Here is a 17,430-nt window from a genome sequence, read left to right as displayed (position 1 = left end):
TCAGTGACTTCGTTCTCTCCCTCGCAGCCGAACGTGTGTGTAACCTCATAATGGAGAAATACTTTATAGGACCCTCGGGATTAACCCAGTGATAAACACCGGGGCCGCACGTTTCAGCTTCTCTGGTTAACCATCTTCGCGGAGTGGAAGGGCCGACGAATTTTTTTACTTATGTTCTTCTGTAGCTTTTGTTGTTGTTTGTTTGTTTACTAATGTATGTGTGCGCCAACACTCAGACCTTAAGGTTGTTGCTGGGCGCGGTAAATAATTGATTGATTGAGTGATCGATTGGTTATTATTATAGGATAGGAATAAACTTTATTTGTCCAGCTGTTAAGGCTATTATTATACGTTCCTCTATAAGGTGGTCCATGGCATTATACATTTTTCGAAGGTTATTGACCATGTGCGATTTCCCGTGCCGCAGAACTATACCAGGCAGCATTAGCGCCGTGTTGTTGCATGACATTCTGTGTGCTGTTATTTTTATCTGTGTTTAGAAAAAGGTAGGTAAGACATTAGGCAATATTTGAAAAAAGAGCTCGGTGAGGCAACCCGCTGCTCTATTTCAATAGGGACGCACATAGCTTCCACACATCCATCCTGTACTTTGTCTTGACTCCAAAAAACATGTAAAAATTAAGCGAGTGGTACACGTTTGTAAAACATGAAGGCGAAAGCCTGATTGCACACTTGGCACACTTTCTGTCACGATTAAGGTACGTTTACGAAGAAGTGTGGCAACTGTTTGCCAAGTGTTCAAACAGGCTTTCGCCTTCACGTTTTGCAAACTTGTAACACTTGCTTAATTTTTTTTATGCCATCTCCGTCAAAGGTTTCTCCATCGGAGTGCACGACATAACTGACCGAAACCAACGTACCGACTGGCAGTGGGCCAGTGCCGTCAGCGCCTTCGCTGAGGGAGGGGCAGTGTGGGAACGCTGACATGATGCGCGTCATCAGAGCCAGCTGTGGAAGACGCCGACGAACGCGCGAGCAGTGGCATGAGCGCGTCTCTGTGACCACGTGAAGTATGCAATCAGGCACGCAATAGGCGCACCTTTAGAAAGCCAGAACCGCGTAGCAACCGTGGCTTCAGGGCAGCGTGCTCGTCTTTCTACCGGCTGCAACTGCATTCTACTCCGGCTGCAACTGCTTATGGGGTGGCTGCGCGCGGTCACGTGGCCGTACTTGCCAGCGATATGCGTTGGGGGAAGAGTCTAGGTGCGTCGATGGCTCGTAGCTTCGAGCGTGCTGTGTCGTCGCTCAGTTTGCGTTGAAGCGAGAGACAACCCGAAGGTCACTTCGCTCGCTGCTGCTGCCGCGCTTCCCCGCGCCAGCGTTTTGACAGCGAGTGTCCGCAGTCATCGAGTGTCATGTGTTCATATTTGCTGTCTGCGCTGACACCATGCTTGTTAACTTGGTTAGCAAGAGAATGTTTACAAGTTGATACAGCCGATAAAAGTACAATCCGTAGTTCGTATGGCTCTCTGCTAATTTTCTATCGCAATCGATCCCTCGCCTTTCAGGTGAAACTGCGACTTTTTATCTACCACGTTTTGTGCCATGTATTAATTACTTTTGAAGTGCACTAGTAAGAAGGCTCGTAGTTGTGGCTGGACACTTAAATAAACATTTAATTTATTGATTGATTGACTGAATATTACTATTACCAATGGTATTACTAATCTTTTCGCAGTTTTACACATTGTTCAACTGTTTTTGTCATCTTTCTTTTGTAATTACCTCTCCTTTTGTTGAATGTAAACTCTTCTTTTCATAATTTGTTATTTTTATTCATTATCTTTTGTTTGGGTTTTTCACTTAAATTCCGTACTTTTTCTTTCCTTCTGTTTCGGTCTTAACTAATTCATACGCCAGCACTAAGATTGTGGGACTGTTGCTAGGCTTGTTAAACAACATTGATTGATCGATTCGTTTGCTGATTGACTGTAACATTTTACGCAAGCCACCTATTTTTTTATTTCTCCACGCAGCAACTCCACTCCGAGCTGCCTGCAAGGCCACATGCAAGTCTCCGAAGAGCTCGAGATGAACGCGCTGGCGGTGACGATGCAGCCGTACAGTCTGCAGGCCCTGCTGCTCACGAAGGAGCACCCTCACCACCGTAGTCACCACAACACCATTGCACGGCTAGCTTCGCCCGACCGAGGATCTTCTCCTCAAGCCCCGCATGTTAACATCAACCCACCAGAGTTCGGTGGGTTTTGTGGGAGCCTCGTAGGTCGAAGTGCCGCCTTTTACAGCTCGCGTCGAAACGTCAGTCTGACTGTAACCTTTCCCGTCACGTCTACCATCAATATGGCGACAGCAGGAGTGTTCCTGACTTATCGCTTCCTGAAGAGTGCCGAATCCCGCCGTGACGGTGTATACTACGGAGATAAAGTACTCGGAAGCTACTGCGACCGCGTGCTGACGAACTGCCACGAACGAAACTGTCGAGTTCGTTCACCAAATTATCCGGGCTTCTACTTGAGGAACGTCACCTGCACTTACCACGTCCACCAGACATACTCGCCTCCAGGAAAAGTTGCACAGATTGTGTTCCACCAGAAGAACGAGTACAAAATTAGCATTCACAGTGGTCTAGCCAATGCTGGCGGTATCCTAGCCCTGACGACGGAGTGTGCCGGAGACGTGGTGCAGATATCAGACGGTGCTCCCGAAAGTGAACGCGATGCTCTGGTGCTACTTCAGTTCTGTGGATCTGGTCAGCTTCCGGAAGTCATCTCCTCGGGACCAGACGCGACTGTGCGACTCATCAGCGTCCCTTTCCAGCAGCTGCTTGACTCTCGCGTCGAAATGGATGTGTCGGTGCGATTCATCGATCCTACGGAGCTTCGATTAGTTGGAAGGTATGGAAATTGAGATTTTCATTCCCAGTTATAAATCTCCGCAATTTCTGACAAAGGCTAAAGTGAAAGCAAGCGATAGCCAAAAATATAGTGTTAGGCGAAAAAGGTAAATAATACGAGCGTCGTGAAAACTTAATGCGAACTTCATGCAGTGGTGCCATTCTTGAGATTTACATATTGGGACACAAAAATACATGCAACTATTAGAAACGACGTTCAAGACAGCGAATCGTAATCAAAACATCTAAGTCGCGCCATAATGAAGATTAGATGATGCCAAAAGGGAATGTTATAAGCTATACGGTGTCAGGGAGTGTGTGCATGGTGCAGGTTCTCGAGCACGTACAAGTTTTCTTTTTTTTGTGCCCTAAAGGCTGGTGATTTATTCTTAAGATATCAATGTGGTAATGTTAGCGGCTTATGTAGCTCTGAAGTCGTGCGTCACCAGCCTGCCCGTTACCAACTACCTTGATGTATGGTTGTGCTGCAGGGTACTCGTTTTTTCCGAACGCCTCGCAGGTGCCAAGCATTATAGGCGTGCCCTAATTGCATCCATTGTGCCTAATAATTTTTTTGCACGAATCAAACTTTTGTGCCCATGCTTTTTTGCACAACTTCTGGTTGCATATGAGCCGCTCTTCAATAAACCCTTTTCGTGCCAAGTTGCGTCACTGGCCATGTGTCACTGTGTATGTTCCCCTCTTCCACGAACCTCTTTGACGCCAACTTGGGTCGCTGAGTATGTACCTTTGAGAATGTGCCGCTCGTCAATTACAAAAAAACAAAAACAAATAAACTTTCTGTGGTGCTGGTCGGAATCGAATCTGCAAAACATATATCGAGACAATCTAGTGTGAACGTATGTTAACAAAGGCGCAAAACCCGAATTTCGCAGCGTCACTAGATGGCGCAGCGTTTTCAGTGGGAAGCGCGATAGATGAGCACGGCTGCATGCATGCCTCACCTTTTCGCAGAGGTAATATTTCTTCAATGCTAATTGCATTAACGTGGCATTCATCGTGAGATTGATTCTTCCGGTATTTTCTTTATGCGTTAGTATACTTAGGGTACTTTCCGGGTGCTATCTATCTATCTATCTATCTATCTATCTATCTATCAATCTATCCATCTGAGCAAAGCATGCTTGCGCTAACAGGAAAAGAAACACTTGGAAAGAAAAGTAGGGAAACGATAGGTCAGGCGCTGAACTTCAACTGTTTTATTCTTACAGCAGAGCAAGAGACATTCAACAAATGCGCATGCGTGTGTCAGTGTCGTCTAAGGCGATTACAGTGACGCTTTTTAACAGCTGCATCTCGTTGTCAAACAGAAAAACAGACGTATCACTAATACAACCCGTGCCTCTCTCTTTAATGTTATATAGAGAGAAGAACTTTATTGATTTCCGGCAGATTGCTGGGCAGGGTTCCCACCTAGGAACAAGCAGAGAGACCGTGTCTCCCGGCAGCTGCCTCGGCCTCCTGGATAGTCCACAGTAGAGCACTGCACGGGCCTGATTTTTCGGCCCGAGCCCGGCCCGGGCCCACCTTACGAGGCCCGACCCCAGCCCGGGCCCGTAATACAAAGCCCGAGCCCGGCCCGGGCCCAGGCCTACATGACCGAGACCAGCCCGGGCCCGGCCCGGGCCCGTGCTTACAAGCCCGGGCCCAGCCCGGGCCCGGGCGTTCATTACTAAGCTTAGCTAGGGCCCGCGTGTGTATGACCAGGCCCGGCCTGTAAGAAAAAAATCTTTTTTTTTACACACAGATTGTACCGTATCTGTCAGCCTCAGCTTCTCGAGGTTTAATCAGCTGCAGTATATAAGCAATGAAAGGCCGAAATCTTTGTTTCTCCCACGGGAACATCAGTAATCCGGCCCATTGCCTGTGCTACTATATTTTCTGGTGGTGCGCATGCACTTACCTTGATTTGTACGATATTGTCACGTAGTAGTGACGCTGAAGAAAACAGTCGTAAAACAGTGTACGACGAAACGGGTTGTTTATTGGGCGAACCTGTGCCCACAAAAGCAAGGTACACTCAAAGCACAACGATAGCGGCGAACACAGTCGGCGATCGTCGAAAATCTGATCAGCGGCGAAACGCGTCGGCTTTTATACCTGAGTCATCGAAGGTTCTAGATTAATCCCTGATGCCCGCGTGTCTTCCAGAAAGTTCTAGACAATTCGCGTCAGTCATGCAATCAGATAACAGAAGCGTCGGTGAAAACAGGCAATGGAAAGAAGCATCGATAACGTTCTAGAAACTTCCGATACAGGCGCGTCCTGCGCCGAGTGATAACGTTTAACATTTGTTAGCCGGTGGAAAGCGGCCACCGGTGAAAGATAAACATGTATACGTGTCAATACCCTCCCCTTAAAAAGCATCGTCCCGATGCTACAAACAAATATGAAAGCGTATATAAACAAAACCACGCGTAATAAAGAAAAAAAAATAAAGTAACAAAGTACCTAAGTTCGTCAGCGGGCGTAGAAAGGTTTAAGACGCACCACATGGATGACTTCAGGTCGTGCCCGGCGACGCTGTGATTGCGAAATGCCGTCTGGCACGACCTCATAGTCCAGTGCGCCAATACGTCGGATAATCTTGTAGGGTCCGAAATAGCGACGCAGCAGTTTCTCGCTAAGTCCTCGTCGGCGAATCGGAGTCCAGACCCAAACACGGTCGCCGGGCTGGTACTCGACGTAGCGTCGTCGTAGATTGTAGTGTCGGCTGTCGGTCCTCTGCTGGTTCTTGATGCGCAGGCGGGCGAGCTGTCGACCTTCTTCGGCACGCTGCAAATAAGTGGCAACGTCGAGATTTTCTTCGTCAGCGACGTCTGGTAGCATAGCGTCAAGCGTCGTTGCCGGGTTCCTTCCGTAGACCAGGTTGAACGGCGTCATGTGCGTCGTTTCTTGCACGGCCGTGTTGTATGCGAAGGTCACGTACGGAAGGATGGCATCCCACGTCTTGTGTTCGACGTCGACGTACATTGCCAGCATGTCGGCGATGGTCTTATTTAGGCGCTCGGTGAGGCCATTCGTCTGCGGGTGGTAGGCGGTGGTCCGGCGATGGCTTGTGTGGCTGTATCGCAGGATGGCTTGAGTTAGTTCTGCCGTAAAGGCAGTACCTCTGTCGGTGATGAGGACTTCTGGGGCACCGTGACGCAGGAGGATGTTCTCAACGAAGAATCGGGCTACCTCGGCAGCACTGCCTTTGGGCAAGGCTTTTGTTTCGGCGTAGCGGGTGAGGTAGTCCGTAGCTACGACGATCCATTTATTCCCGGACGTCGACGTCGGAAAAGGCCCCAGTAAGTCCATCCCAATCTGCTGGAACGGTCGGCGAGGTGGCTCGATCGGCTGTAGAAGTCCGGCTGGCCTTGTCGGCGGTGTTTTGCGTCGCTGACAGTCTCGGCATGTCCTTACGTAATGAGCGACGTCGGCAGAGAGGCGAGGCCAGTAGTATTTTTCTTGTATCCTCGCGAGTGTGCGGGAAAAACCGAGGTGTCCAGCCGTTGTGTCGTCATGGAGAGCTTGCAGAACCTCTGGACGCAATGCTGAGGGTACCACGAGGAGGTAGTTGGCTCGGAGAGGCGAGAAGTTCTTCTTTAGGAGAATGTCGTTTTGCAAGAAAAACGACGCCAATCCTCGCCTGAACACCTTCGGCACAATGACGGTCTTGCCTTCCAGGTAGTCTACAAGGCTCCTTAGTTCCGGGTCGGCTCGTTGTTGTTCGGCGAATTCGTCGGCACTGATGGGTCCCAAGAAAGTGATGTCATCCTGGTCGTCTTGTGGCGGCGGTTCGACGGGGGCGCGAGACAAACAATCGGCGTCAGAGTGCTTTCGCCCGGACTTGTAAACGACGGTGATGTCGAATGCTTGAAGTCTCAGGCTCCAGCGTGCGAGGCGACCTGAAGGATCCTTCAAGTTAGCTAGCCAACACAAGACGTGGTGGTCGCTCACAACTTTAAAGGGCCTGCCATAGAGGTAGGGGCGAAACTTTGATGTAGCCCAGATGATGGCGAGGCACTCCTTTTCTGTTGTGGAATAATTTGCTTCCGCCTTCGATAGCGACCGGCTAGCGTAACTTACAACCCTTTCTAGTCCGTCAGTCCTCTGCACAAGCACGGCGCCGAGTCCTACGCTGCTTGCGTCGGTGTGGACTTCGGTATCGGCGTTTTCGTCGAAATGCGCAAGTATTGGCGGCGATTGCAGGCGTCGCTTCAGTTCTTCGAATGCTTCGACTTGCGGCGTCTCCCACTTGAACTCGACGTCGGCCTTCGTGAGATACGTCAGTGGCTCAGCGATCCGTGAAAAATTCTTGACGAAGCGCCTGTAATAGGCGCACAGTCCAAGAAATCTACGCACTGACTTCTTGTCAGCGGGCGGAGGAAAGTTGGAGATGGCCGCAGTTTTCTGAGGGTCGGGGCGCACTCCAGACTTGTTGATGACGTGGCCCAAAAACAAGAGCTCCTCATATGCGAAGCGGCACTTTTCGGGCTTTAACGTGAGTCCGGAGGTTTTGATTGCTTGAAGAACTGTTTCAAGGCGCCGCAGGTGTTCTTCGAAGCTTGAGGCAAACACAACGACGTCGTCCAAATAGACGAGGCAAGTCTGCCACTTCAAGCCTGCCAGTACTGTATCCATCACGCGCTGGAAAGTCGCAGGTGCCGAGCAAAGACCAAACGGCATGGCCTTGAACTCGAACAGTCCGTCTGGTGTTATAAAGGCAGTCTTCTCCCGGTCCCTCTCGTCGACTTCGATTTGCCAGTAGCCGGTTTTGAGGTCCATCGACGAAAAATACTTTGCGTTGTAGAGTCGATCCAAGGCGTCGTCAATCCGTGGGAGGGGGTATACGTCCTTCTTCGTGATCTTGTTGAGCCGACGATAATCGACGCAGAAACGTAGGGTTCATCCTTCTTCTTCACTAACACCACGGGGGACGCCCACGGACTCTTGGACGGCTGGATGATGTCGTCGCGTAGCATTTCGTCGACTTCTTGCCTTATGGCCTCGCGTTCGCGCGCCGAAACTCGGTACGGGCTCTGACGGAGTGGGCGGACACATTCGTCGGTTATAATGCGGTGCTTGGCGACAGGGGTTTGTCGAACTTTTGACGACGACGAGAAGCAGTCCTTGTATTGCAGGAGCAGAGCTTTTAGCTGTTGTTTCTTATGATTGGGAAGGTTCTGATTGACGTCGAAAGTTGGTTCAGGTACTACAGTCGTCGTTGAAGGTGCACTGGAATCCGTGAAGGCGAAAGCACTGCTGGCTTGTACTATTTCGTCGATGTAGGCGACCGTGGTGCCTTTGTTAATGTGCTTATATTCGTGGCTGAAGTTCGTGAGCATCACTCTTGCTTTCCCTTCGCGTAGTTCACCTATGCCTCTACCCGCCGTGGTTGCTCAGTGGCTATGGTGTTGGGCAGCTGAGCACGAGGTCGCGGGATCGAATCCCGGCCACGGCGGCCGCATTTCGATGGGGGCGAAATGCGAAAACACCCGTGTACTTAGATTTAGGTGCACGTTAAAGAACCCCAGGTGGTCCAAATTTCCGGAGTCCCCCACTACGGCGTGCCTCATAATCAGAACTGGTTTTGGCACGTAAAACCCCATAAATTATATTATTATTATTATATTACCTATGCCTCTAGCGACGCAAATTTCACGGTCGAGCAGTAAGTGATGATCGCCCTCGATGACGCCCTCCATGTCTGCAGACACTTCGGTACCGACGGAAATCATTACGCTTGAGCGAGGCGGAACGGTGACTTGTTCTTCAAGCACATTCAAGGCATGGTAACTGATGCTTGTATCCGGCGGTATCGCTTTGTGTGTTGAAAGCGTTATCGACTTGGACCTTAAGTCGATTACTGCACCATGTTGGTTTAGAAAGTCCATGCCTAGGATGACGTCCCTGGAGCAGTGCGGCATGATTACGAAGCTCGCCGGGTAAGTGCGGTTGTTTACCGTGACTCGCGCTGTGCAGATTCCAGCCGGCGTTATTAGGTGACCTCCCGCTGTCCGTATATCGGGTCCTTGCCAGGCCGTCTTCACCTTCTTTAACTTGGCGGCGAACGCGCCACTGAAAACTGAATAGTCGGCGCCAGTGTCGACGAGAGCGGTGACGTTATGACCATCGATGAGCACGTCTAGATCGGTAGACCGGCGTCTGGCGTTGCGGTTGATTCGTGGCGTCGGATCACGGCTGCGTCGGCTTGCTCTGCTGCTGCTACGTCGCGTCGGAAGGTCTTCGTTCGGCGGCGATGTGTTGTCAAGGCTGTTGCTAGGCGGCGTGCTGATATCTCGTCGTGATGATTCGCGTATCGTCGTCGTCGTCGGCGGCGGAGGATCTTCGGCATTGCGTCGTACAGCAACCGCACCTCCATCGGTTGCTGCTTTTAGTTTCCCGGGTATGGGCTGGAAGATCGGCCCCGGGTGTGGCCGGCATACAGGCGGCGATGCGGCGAGATGTAGCGGCCTGGTGACGGCGAGCGTGAGGGTCGTCGTGGTTGCCACTGGGCTCCGGCAAGGTAGTCGGTGATGTCACGTGGTCGCTCGCCAAGCTGTGGACGTGGCGCGTTGACGGCGAACCCTCGTAGGCCCATCTCGCGGTATGGGCATCGGCGGTAGACATGGCCGGCTTCCCCGCAGTGATAGCAGAGCGGGCGGTGGTCGGGGGCGCGCCAAATGTCCGTCTTTCTCGGGTAGCTGCGCTGGGTGACGGGCGGGCGTGCTGGCTGCGGCGGCGGCGGTGAGCGACGGAACTGCGGCGTTATGGGGCCCTGGTGCGAGCGTGAAGGAGGGCCTTGACGACGGGCAACGGCGGCGTAAGTCAGCGCTTCCGGCTGGGGTTGCGGCGATTGCGGCTGCACATCAGGAACTCCAAGTGAGCGCTGAACTTCTTCTTTGACGACGTCGGCGATAGATGCCACTTGAGGCTGCGACCTGGGAAAGAGCTTCTGCAGCTCCTCGCGAACGACTGCTCTGATGGTGTCGCGCAGGTCGTCGGCGCCTAGCGCTTGAGTATCGGCGTAGTTGGTCAGGGCACGGCGGTTGTATTGCTTGGCGCGCATTTCAAGCGTCTTCTCGATCGTTGTGGCCCCGGAAAGAAATTCGGCGACAGTCTTGGGCGGGTTGCGCATCCATCCGGTGAATAGTTGCTCTTTGACACCCCGCATCAAGAACCGAACTTTCTTTTCCTCGGACATATCGGGGTCGGCGTGGCGGAAGAGGCGAGTCATCTCCTCCGTGAAGATTGCGATGTTCTCGTTGGGCAATTGCACTCTGGTTTCTAATAAAACTTCGGCCCTTTCTTTTCGCACGACATTCGTGAAGGTCCTCACGAAGTTCTCGCGAAATAGGTCCCAAGTCACCAGGGTGGTCTCTCTGTTCTCAAACCATGTCCGAGCAGCGTCATCCAACGAAAAATAGACATGGCGCAGCTTGTCATCGTCGCTCCATTTGTTGAATGTCGCGGTCCTCTCGTACGTCTCCAGCCATGTTTCAGGGTCTTCAGCTGATGATCCACGGAAGGTCGGTGGCTCCCGAGGTTGCTGCAGCAGGATGGGGGGCGCTGGGGCTGCCATTGTGGTCGTTGACTTGGCCTTGATCGCTGTGGTCTTCTCGGGAAGAAGTCCGTATTCTGGCAAAAGTCCTTGCTGCTAGTTCGCTGGTCCTTGGCGACGTTGGTCTCGTCCTCCGGTTTCGGGCTTGGGTCGCGGCTTTGCGGGGGCGTCCGCTGCATGGACACAAAAGCACCTCCACCAGATGTCACGTAGTAGTGACGCTGAAGAAAACAGTCGTAAAACAGTGTACGACGAAACGGGTTGTTTATTGGACGAACCTGTGCCCACAAAAGCAAGGTACACTCAAAGCACAACGATAGCGGCGAACACAGTCGGCGATCGTCGAAAATCTGATCAGCGGCGAAACGCGTCGGCTTTTATACCTGAGTCATCGAAGGTTCTAGATTAATCCCTGATGCCCGCGTGTCTTCCAGAAAGTTCTAGACAATTCGCGTCAGTCATGCAATCAGATAACAGAAGCGTCGGTGAAAACAGGCAATGGAAAGAAGCATCGATAACGTTCTAGAAACTTCCGATACAGGCGCGTCCTGCGCCGAGTGATAACGTTTAACATTTGTTAGCCGGTGGAAAGCGGCCACCGGTGAAAGATAAACATGTATACGTGTCAATATGGTTCTATGATGTCATTTAGCATGCAAATATACAGGGTGTTTCATTCTAGCTGTACCAAATTGTTAAAGATTTCCTGTGGCAGATAGCGCAATTATAATCCTTGATCTAAACTACTCGATGAGGCGGCGATTACTTCCACGAGAAATCAAAACACCTAATTGAAGAATTGACATAATTACGCCAATTAACGTTTCAATTAATGATTTTACGGCACATATTTCAATCTACGAATTATAGCCGCGAGTTCGCAAGGCGTATCCACTTGGAACGAATTCTCAGGACTAAACCAGTTTCGAGATAATAATTTTCAAAGTGTCCGACGAAATCAATCAAATCAAATCAATTTATTGTCCAGTTTACATGCTGGACGGTCATTTTGGACTAAAAGCTACATATGTAGCTTGACGTGACCCAAAAGGTCAGGCAAGGCAATAGTACAGCAAACAGTGTGCACACATGGACAATAATTCACATATTTCCAGCTATCGCTGGAATTCCTGATAGACGAAATAGCTATGAACGGAAAGACAAAGAATATTTGCGTCACGGCGAGTTAACAGAATTGGAAAACGTTTTAACAGAATGCATTTTAAACAACACTACAATAACAATACTAGCTATACGAAACAGCGCAACACCAGCTCTACAACATAGCATGAGACTGAATTTTACAAGATCAACATTTGCTCAGAAAACGAAACAAGATTTACATTATCTACTCAGAACCATACACAAAGGCTGAATAATAATCACATCAGATACATTACAAGTGACCAAAGTATCAGCTGAGTTCTCTCTTACTGAAATTACCGCCATTTTTGTATCTGTTCAAAGTGAATGGTATGTAATGTATTAACGACTGATGTTTATAGAGAGTTCTGAAGTATGGAATTGACCATATCTCAGGATTTCTTGTGTTCGCATTAATTCGACGACGCTCTAAGGAGGCTAATTGTTTTATGTAGTTCCAAGCTAATTATGACATGGATGGCCGAATGGATGGTAAAAACGCCTAATTGAATATCTAACATAATTACGCAAATAACCTTTTTAATTAATTATTTTACGGCACATCTTTCAACCTACGAATTCTAGCCGCCGAGTTTGCAAGGCGTATCTACTTGGAACGAATTCTCAGGACTGAACCAGTTTCGAGATATTAATTTTCAAAGTGTCCGACGAAATGCATGGGCGTTCCAGTTAACTTTTTGAGGAAAACGCTGTTTTAGGCATTGAAGCACAAAAGTAACTGGCCTTAGCGCTAAAATAATGCCATAGTATCGACACTGGTAATAGTGCAAACGCAAAAGCGGTAACATGAAAATGGTTTGAGGAGTGGTTCTTTGTACAATTTATTTTTCCTTACGCGGAAACAATGTTCATTTTTGCGGAAAACAAAAAATTACCTTTGCTTGCACTGGCAGCGCAATGCTAAAGAGACAGCGGAGATGATGGGCACCTAGCTAGTCCTGGCTTTTTGGCTAGGCTAAGCACTACCAAGTCATCCCCAGCATTTTCGGGAATTTATTGATTATTGATCGATTATCAACTCATTATTGATTGGCTATCAATTGCCTGTCGATAGGCAATTAGTCCACACCATTCTTAGCTAGAATTATCCAGGCTCAGCTTCGCTAGTTCACAGGTCTATGTGCCATTGCGCTTGGACCCTTTCTGCACTGCTGCCAGGATTGGCCCACATTTTTGGATTCAGCGGACACATTAGGCCCGGCTGAAACAGCTCCGCTGTTAAAAATGACAACTTCAACTGTTTTCATATTTTCTTTGATAAGATATAGTCATCTGATAAGATACACAGTCAAGAGAGTGGTGTTGATCTGAGAACAAACGGGGATAACCGATATTCTAGTTGACATTAAGCGGAAAAAATGGAGCTGGGCAGGCCATGTAATGCGTAGGATGGATAACCGATGGACCATTAGAGCTACAGAATGGAATCAGAGCACTGCACGGGCCCGGGCCAGCCCGAAAGCCCGGGCCGGGCCGTCCGAATTGTTTTGTCGGCGGGCCCGGGCCGGGCTCGGGCTTGAGGCCACGGGCCCGGGCCGGGCTCGGGCTTGAAGCCACGGGCCCGGGCCAGACTCGCGCCCGCTCATTGAAGGGCCTAAGTAGGCCTTCGAGCACACGCGACCGTTATGCATTGCATGGTTCAATGCATTCTGTGCCAAGCTGAAGTGACACGTGCAAGATGACTGTCATCATCATCATCAGTCTATACTTATGTCCACAGCAGGACGAAGGCGATCTCCAATTAACCCTGTCCTGCGCTCGCTGATTCCAATGTGCGCCTGCGAATGTTCTAACTTCATCTCCCACCTAGTTTTATGCCGTCCTCGACTGCGCTTCCCTTCTCTTGGTATCCATTCTCTAGCTCTAATGGTCCATCAGTTATCCATCCTACGCATTACATGGCCTGCCCAGCTCCATTTTTTCCGCTCAATGTCAATTAGAATATCGGTTATCCCCGTTTGTTCTCAGATCCACACCGCTCTCTTGACTGTATATCTTATCAGATGACTATATCTTATCAAAGAAAATAGTAAAACAGTTGAAGTTGTCATTTTTAACAGCGGAGCTGTTTCAGCCGGGCCTAATGTGTCCGCTGAATCCAAAAATGTGGGCCAATCCTGGCAGCAGTGCAGAAAGGGTCCAAGCGCAATGGCACATACACCTGTGAACTAGCGAAGCTGAGCCTGGATAAGTCTAGCTACGAATAGTGGGGACTAATTGCCTATCGATACGCAATTGATAGCCAATCAATAGCTAGTCGATAATCGATCAATAATCAATAAATTCCCGAAAATGCTGGGGATGACTTGGTAGTGCTTAGCCTAGCCCAAATACGTGGCCAATACCTTACGATAACCAATCGGCAGCCAATCAATAGCTAATCGATATTGGATCTATAATCAATAAATTCCGATAACTTGGTAGTGCTTAGCCTATCCCAAATAAGTGGCCAATATCTTGCAATAGACAATCAATAGCCAATCAATAGCTAATCGATAATCATTCAATAATAAATAAATTCCGGGAAATGCTGGGGATGACTTAATTGGTAGTGCTTAGTCTAGTCCAAAAGCCAGGACTAGCTTGGTGCCCATCATCTCCGCTGTATCTTTATCATTGCGCCGGCAGTGCTACGCTATTTTTATTTTCCACAAAAACAAACATTGTTTCCGCGTAAGGAAAAATAAATTATACAAAGAACCACTCCTCAAACCATTTCCCTGTTACCGCTTTTGCGATCGCACTACTACCAGTGTCGATACTATGGCATTATTTTAGCGCTAAGGCCACTTACTTTTGTGCTTCAATGCATAAAACAGCGTTTTCCTCAAAAAGTTAATTGGAACGCCCATGAATTTTGTCGGGCATATTGAAAATTAATATCTCGAAACTGGTTCAGTCCTGAGAATTCGTTCCAAGTGGATACGCCTTGCGAACTCAGCGGCTATAATTCGTAGATTGAAAGATGTGCCGTAAAATAATTAAAAAGTGAATTCGCGTAATTATGAGCCACTACTGCGTGACATTAAGATAATTGGGAAGAGTGGTGATAGGTTAGCAAGATAACTTTTGGAGGCCTATCACATAAAAGAGAGAGGCACGAGTTGTATTAGTGATACGTATGTTTACTGTTTGACAACGAGATGCAGCTGTTAAAAACGTCACTGTATACTCGCCTTAGACGACACTAACACACGCATGCGCATTTGTTGAATCCCTCTTGCTCTGCTGAATTAAACAGAATGTTTCATTCTGCTGTTTGCTGAAGTTGAGCAAACAGATTGCAACAGTTGAAGTTCAGCGCCCGACCTAATGTTTCCTACTTTCCAAGTCTGTGTTTTAAAAGCCTTTCTTTCTTTATTTCTTTTCCAAGTCTTTTTTTTCCAAGTCTTTCTTTTCCTGTTAGCGCAACCATGTATCCTCAGATGTCAAGGAACTCTCCCAGCAACAAGTTCTACTCCCCATCTATCCGTGTTTGTATCTCATCATTTTCCCGCAGCCGGATACACTCCCTATTTGACCACGAAGTACTCACTGACCGATGCAGGCGGGAAAATGGTTAAATAGAAACAGAGACAAATGGATACAAAGAAACATGGAAAACATACATAGATATGTACATATGTTGATTTGTATGCCACCATGAACTGTCCTTTTCTCTAGGCATTCTTATTATTTCTTTACCATTTCATTTTTAAATTTGTTGTTTCAATTTTGTTTGTTTCATATGCTCGCGCTATGTGCGTCGTTTTGCTGTTGCTATGCGCGAGTGATGCGCCGCTCTTTATGATACCATGAACTGCACTTTTCATTCCTTTCCTGACAATATTTGTATTGCTTTCCCATTTTATTTGTAACACTGTTTTGCAAGCATGTCATTTTTGTAAAAATATGTAGCTCTCTTGTATCGGTTTTCGGGTAACGCCCCCCTTACTCAATACTCCCCTTGGGCCTGTAAGGTACTTTGAAATAAATAAATAAATAGATAGCCCGCGGAATGTAAGTGAAGTACCTACCCTAAGAATGCTAACGCATTGAAAAGATCTCTTAAATTTCTGCGATGCAGAGCCTAATCAAACGCACATCACAAGGGTCCTTCAAGGACAACAACCCGACACTTTAGCAGGCTACGCCACAAATGTACTGCGCATCTGCCGGTTTTCAATGAACGTCGTTCACACCAGCGCTTTAGCAAGCTGCACCTTGAATGCACTAGATATGTGGCGTCCTTAAAAGAACCTCTGGCCAACTTTGTCACTCAGTATGTGCCTCTGCGTGTGTGGCAAGCGAGGAAACAATTCTCAGCGTTCGCAGGCACACCACGCTTATTGTCTTCGAGACCACGCGCGGACTTCTTTTCAGCCCCACTTGACGGCACAGTGTGTCCCGAAAAAAGCGCGAGAGAGGATCGCGGTTTTCACATGACGCGTTTCTAAGCGATCTCACGCGCTGGCCCGCCATGCATTTCAGAGGCCACGGGCTGGCTTCGTGGCGGCGGCTCTAGATGGCGCCCAGTGTTTTAGGGAAGCGCGAAAGAGGAGTCGCGCTGCAATACACGCCTGATTGATAAATCGTTTGGACATAGACAAGACGTTGCGCCCCTTTATTGATTTAATACTAAATGCATAAACATCGACACGCTGCTAAGCACGAGGTCGCGGTATGAAATCCCGGCTAAGGCGGCCTCGTTTGGATGGGAGCCAAATGTAAAAAAATCACAGCATATCCACGAGGTGAATGATGATGATGGGGCGAAGCTCCGGAGGGAATCATCGGTAAACAGTGAATACTCCGAGTAATTCGCCCAGTATATGATCAAGTAAATACGTGAGAAACAGTGCATCCACAGTGCGCAGTGTGTATAAGTCCCGCTTGAAACGCGCGTCGCCACCTTGCGACCGAGCTCGCCTGATGCGTTTTGTGGCCACTTCACGAGCTCTCACAGCCTCGGGATCTGCCAGTCGATACGCGCGCTTTGGCGCCGATTCCCTGTTCCTTACATTTTGAAGATCCGCTTCGCGCCGCAGCCGCGCGGCTTCTACCTCTCGTTCTTGCACTGCGGGGTCTTCGCGCCGCCGCCGTAGCGCCGCTGCTTCGCTGCTACATCCTTTGATGTAGAGTCTCTTGGCGTTCCTGGTCTCAGTAAGACAGAGAACGTCCACTGCAGTAAGCATCGGATCTCGTTCCACATAGTCTACGTGTGCATGCAAAGACCGAACGTTCAGGAGGACACTACGGGGTCTTCGCGCCGCCGCCGCGCTGCCTGTCGTGAAGCCGCGGCCTCGCGGGCTCTCACCGCGGGATTCTGCCCGCGAGCGTGCGCCGCCGCTGCCTTCCGTGCTCTGCACTCCGCAGCCTTGTCTTCCATCCGGCGACTCTGAGCGAAAGAGAAAGCTCGCCAAGAGTGAGGACCTTTTATTATAACAACCCCTAGCGGTAACCCGTCGCGCTGCATTGTAGCGCGCCGCCTTCCGCGCTCTCCACTCCGCAGCCTTGTCTTCCATCCGGCCACTCCGAGCGAAAGAGAAAGCGCGCCAAGAGTGAGCACCTTTTATTATAACAACCCCTAGCGGTAACCCGTCGCGCTGCATTGTAGCGCGCCGCCGCCGCCTTCCGCGCTCTCCACTCCGCAGCCTTGTCTTCCATCCGGCGACTCCGAGCGAAAGAGAAAGCGCGCCAAGAGTGAGCACCTTTTATTATAACACCCCCTAGCGGTAACCCGTCGCACTGCATTGTAGCGCGACGCCGCCGCCTTGCGCGCTCTCCACTCCGCAGCCTTGTCTTCCATCCGGCGACTCCGAGCGAAAGAGAAAGCGCGCCAAGA

At 49.4% G+C, this 17,430-nt stretch overlaps 1 protein-coding gene across 1 annotated transcript in view; it reads left to right on the top strand.

Annotated features, from left to right (window-relative positions):
* The window catches only part of LOC119453937 (uncharacterized), a 104,416-nt gene that overhangs the window by 38,357 nt on the left and 48,629 nt on the right, over nt 1-17,430 (top strand). The window contains exon 4 of the mRNA XM_037715972.2: nt 1,998-2,876. Within this exon, the coding sequence (XP_037571900.2) occupies nt 1,998-2,876 (879 nt within the window). The remainder of the gene's footprint in view (nt 1-1,997; nt 2,877-17,430) is intronic.

The sequence above is a fragment of the Dermacentor silvarum genome, chromosome 5 (assembly GCF_013339745.2).
Source record: "Dermacentor silvarum isolate Dsil-2018 chromosome 5, BIME_Dsil_1.4, whole genome shotgun sequence".
In the NCBI taxonomy this organism is placed as follows: domain Eukaryota; kingdom Metazoa; phylum Arthropoda; class Arachnida; order Ixodida; family Ixodidae; genus Dermacentor; species Dermacentor silvarum.
The sequence above is the reverse complement of the archived record's forward strand: the minus strand, read 5'-3'. Positions and strand labels throughout refer to the sequence as shown.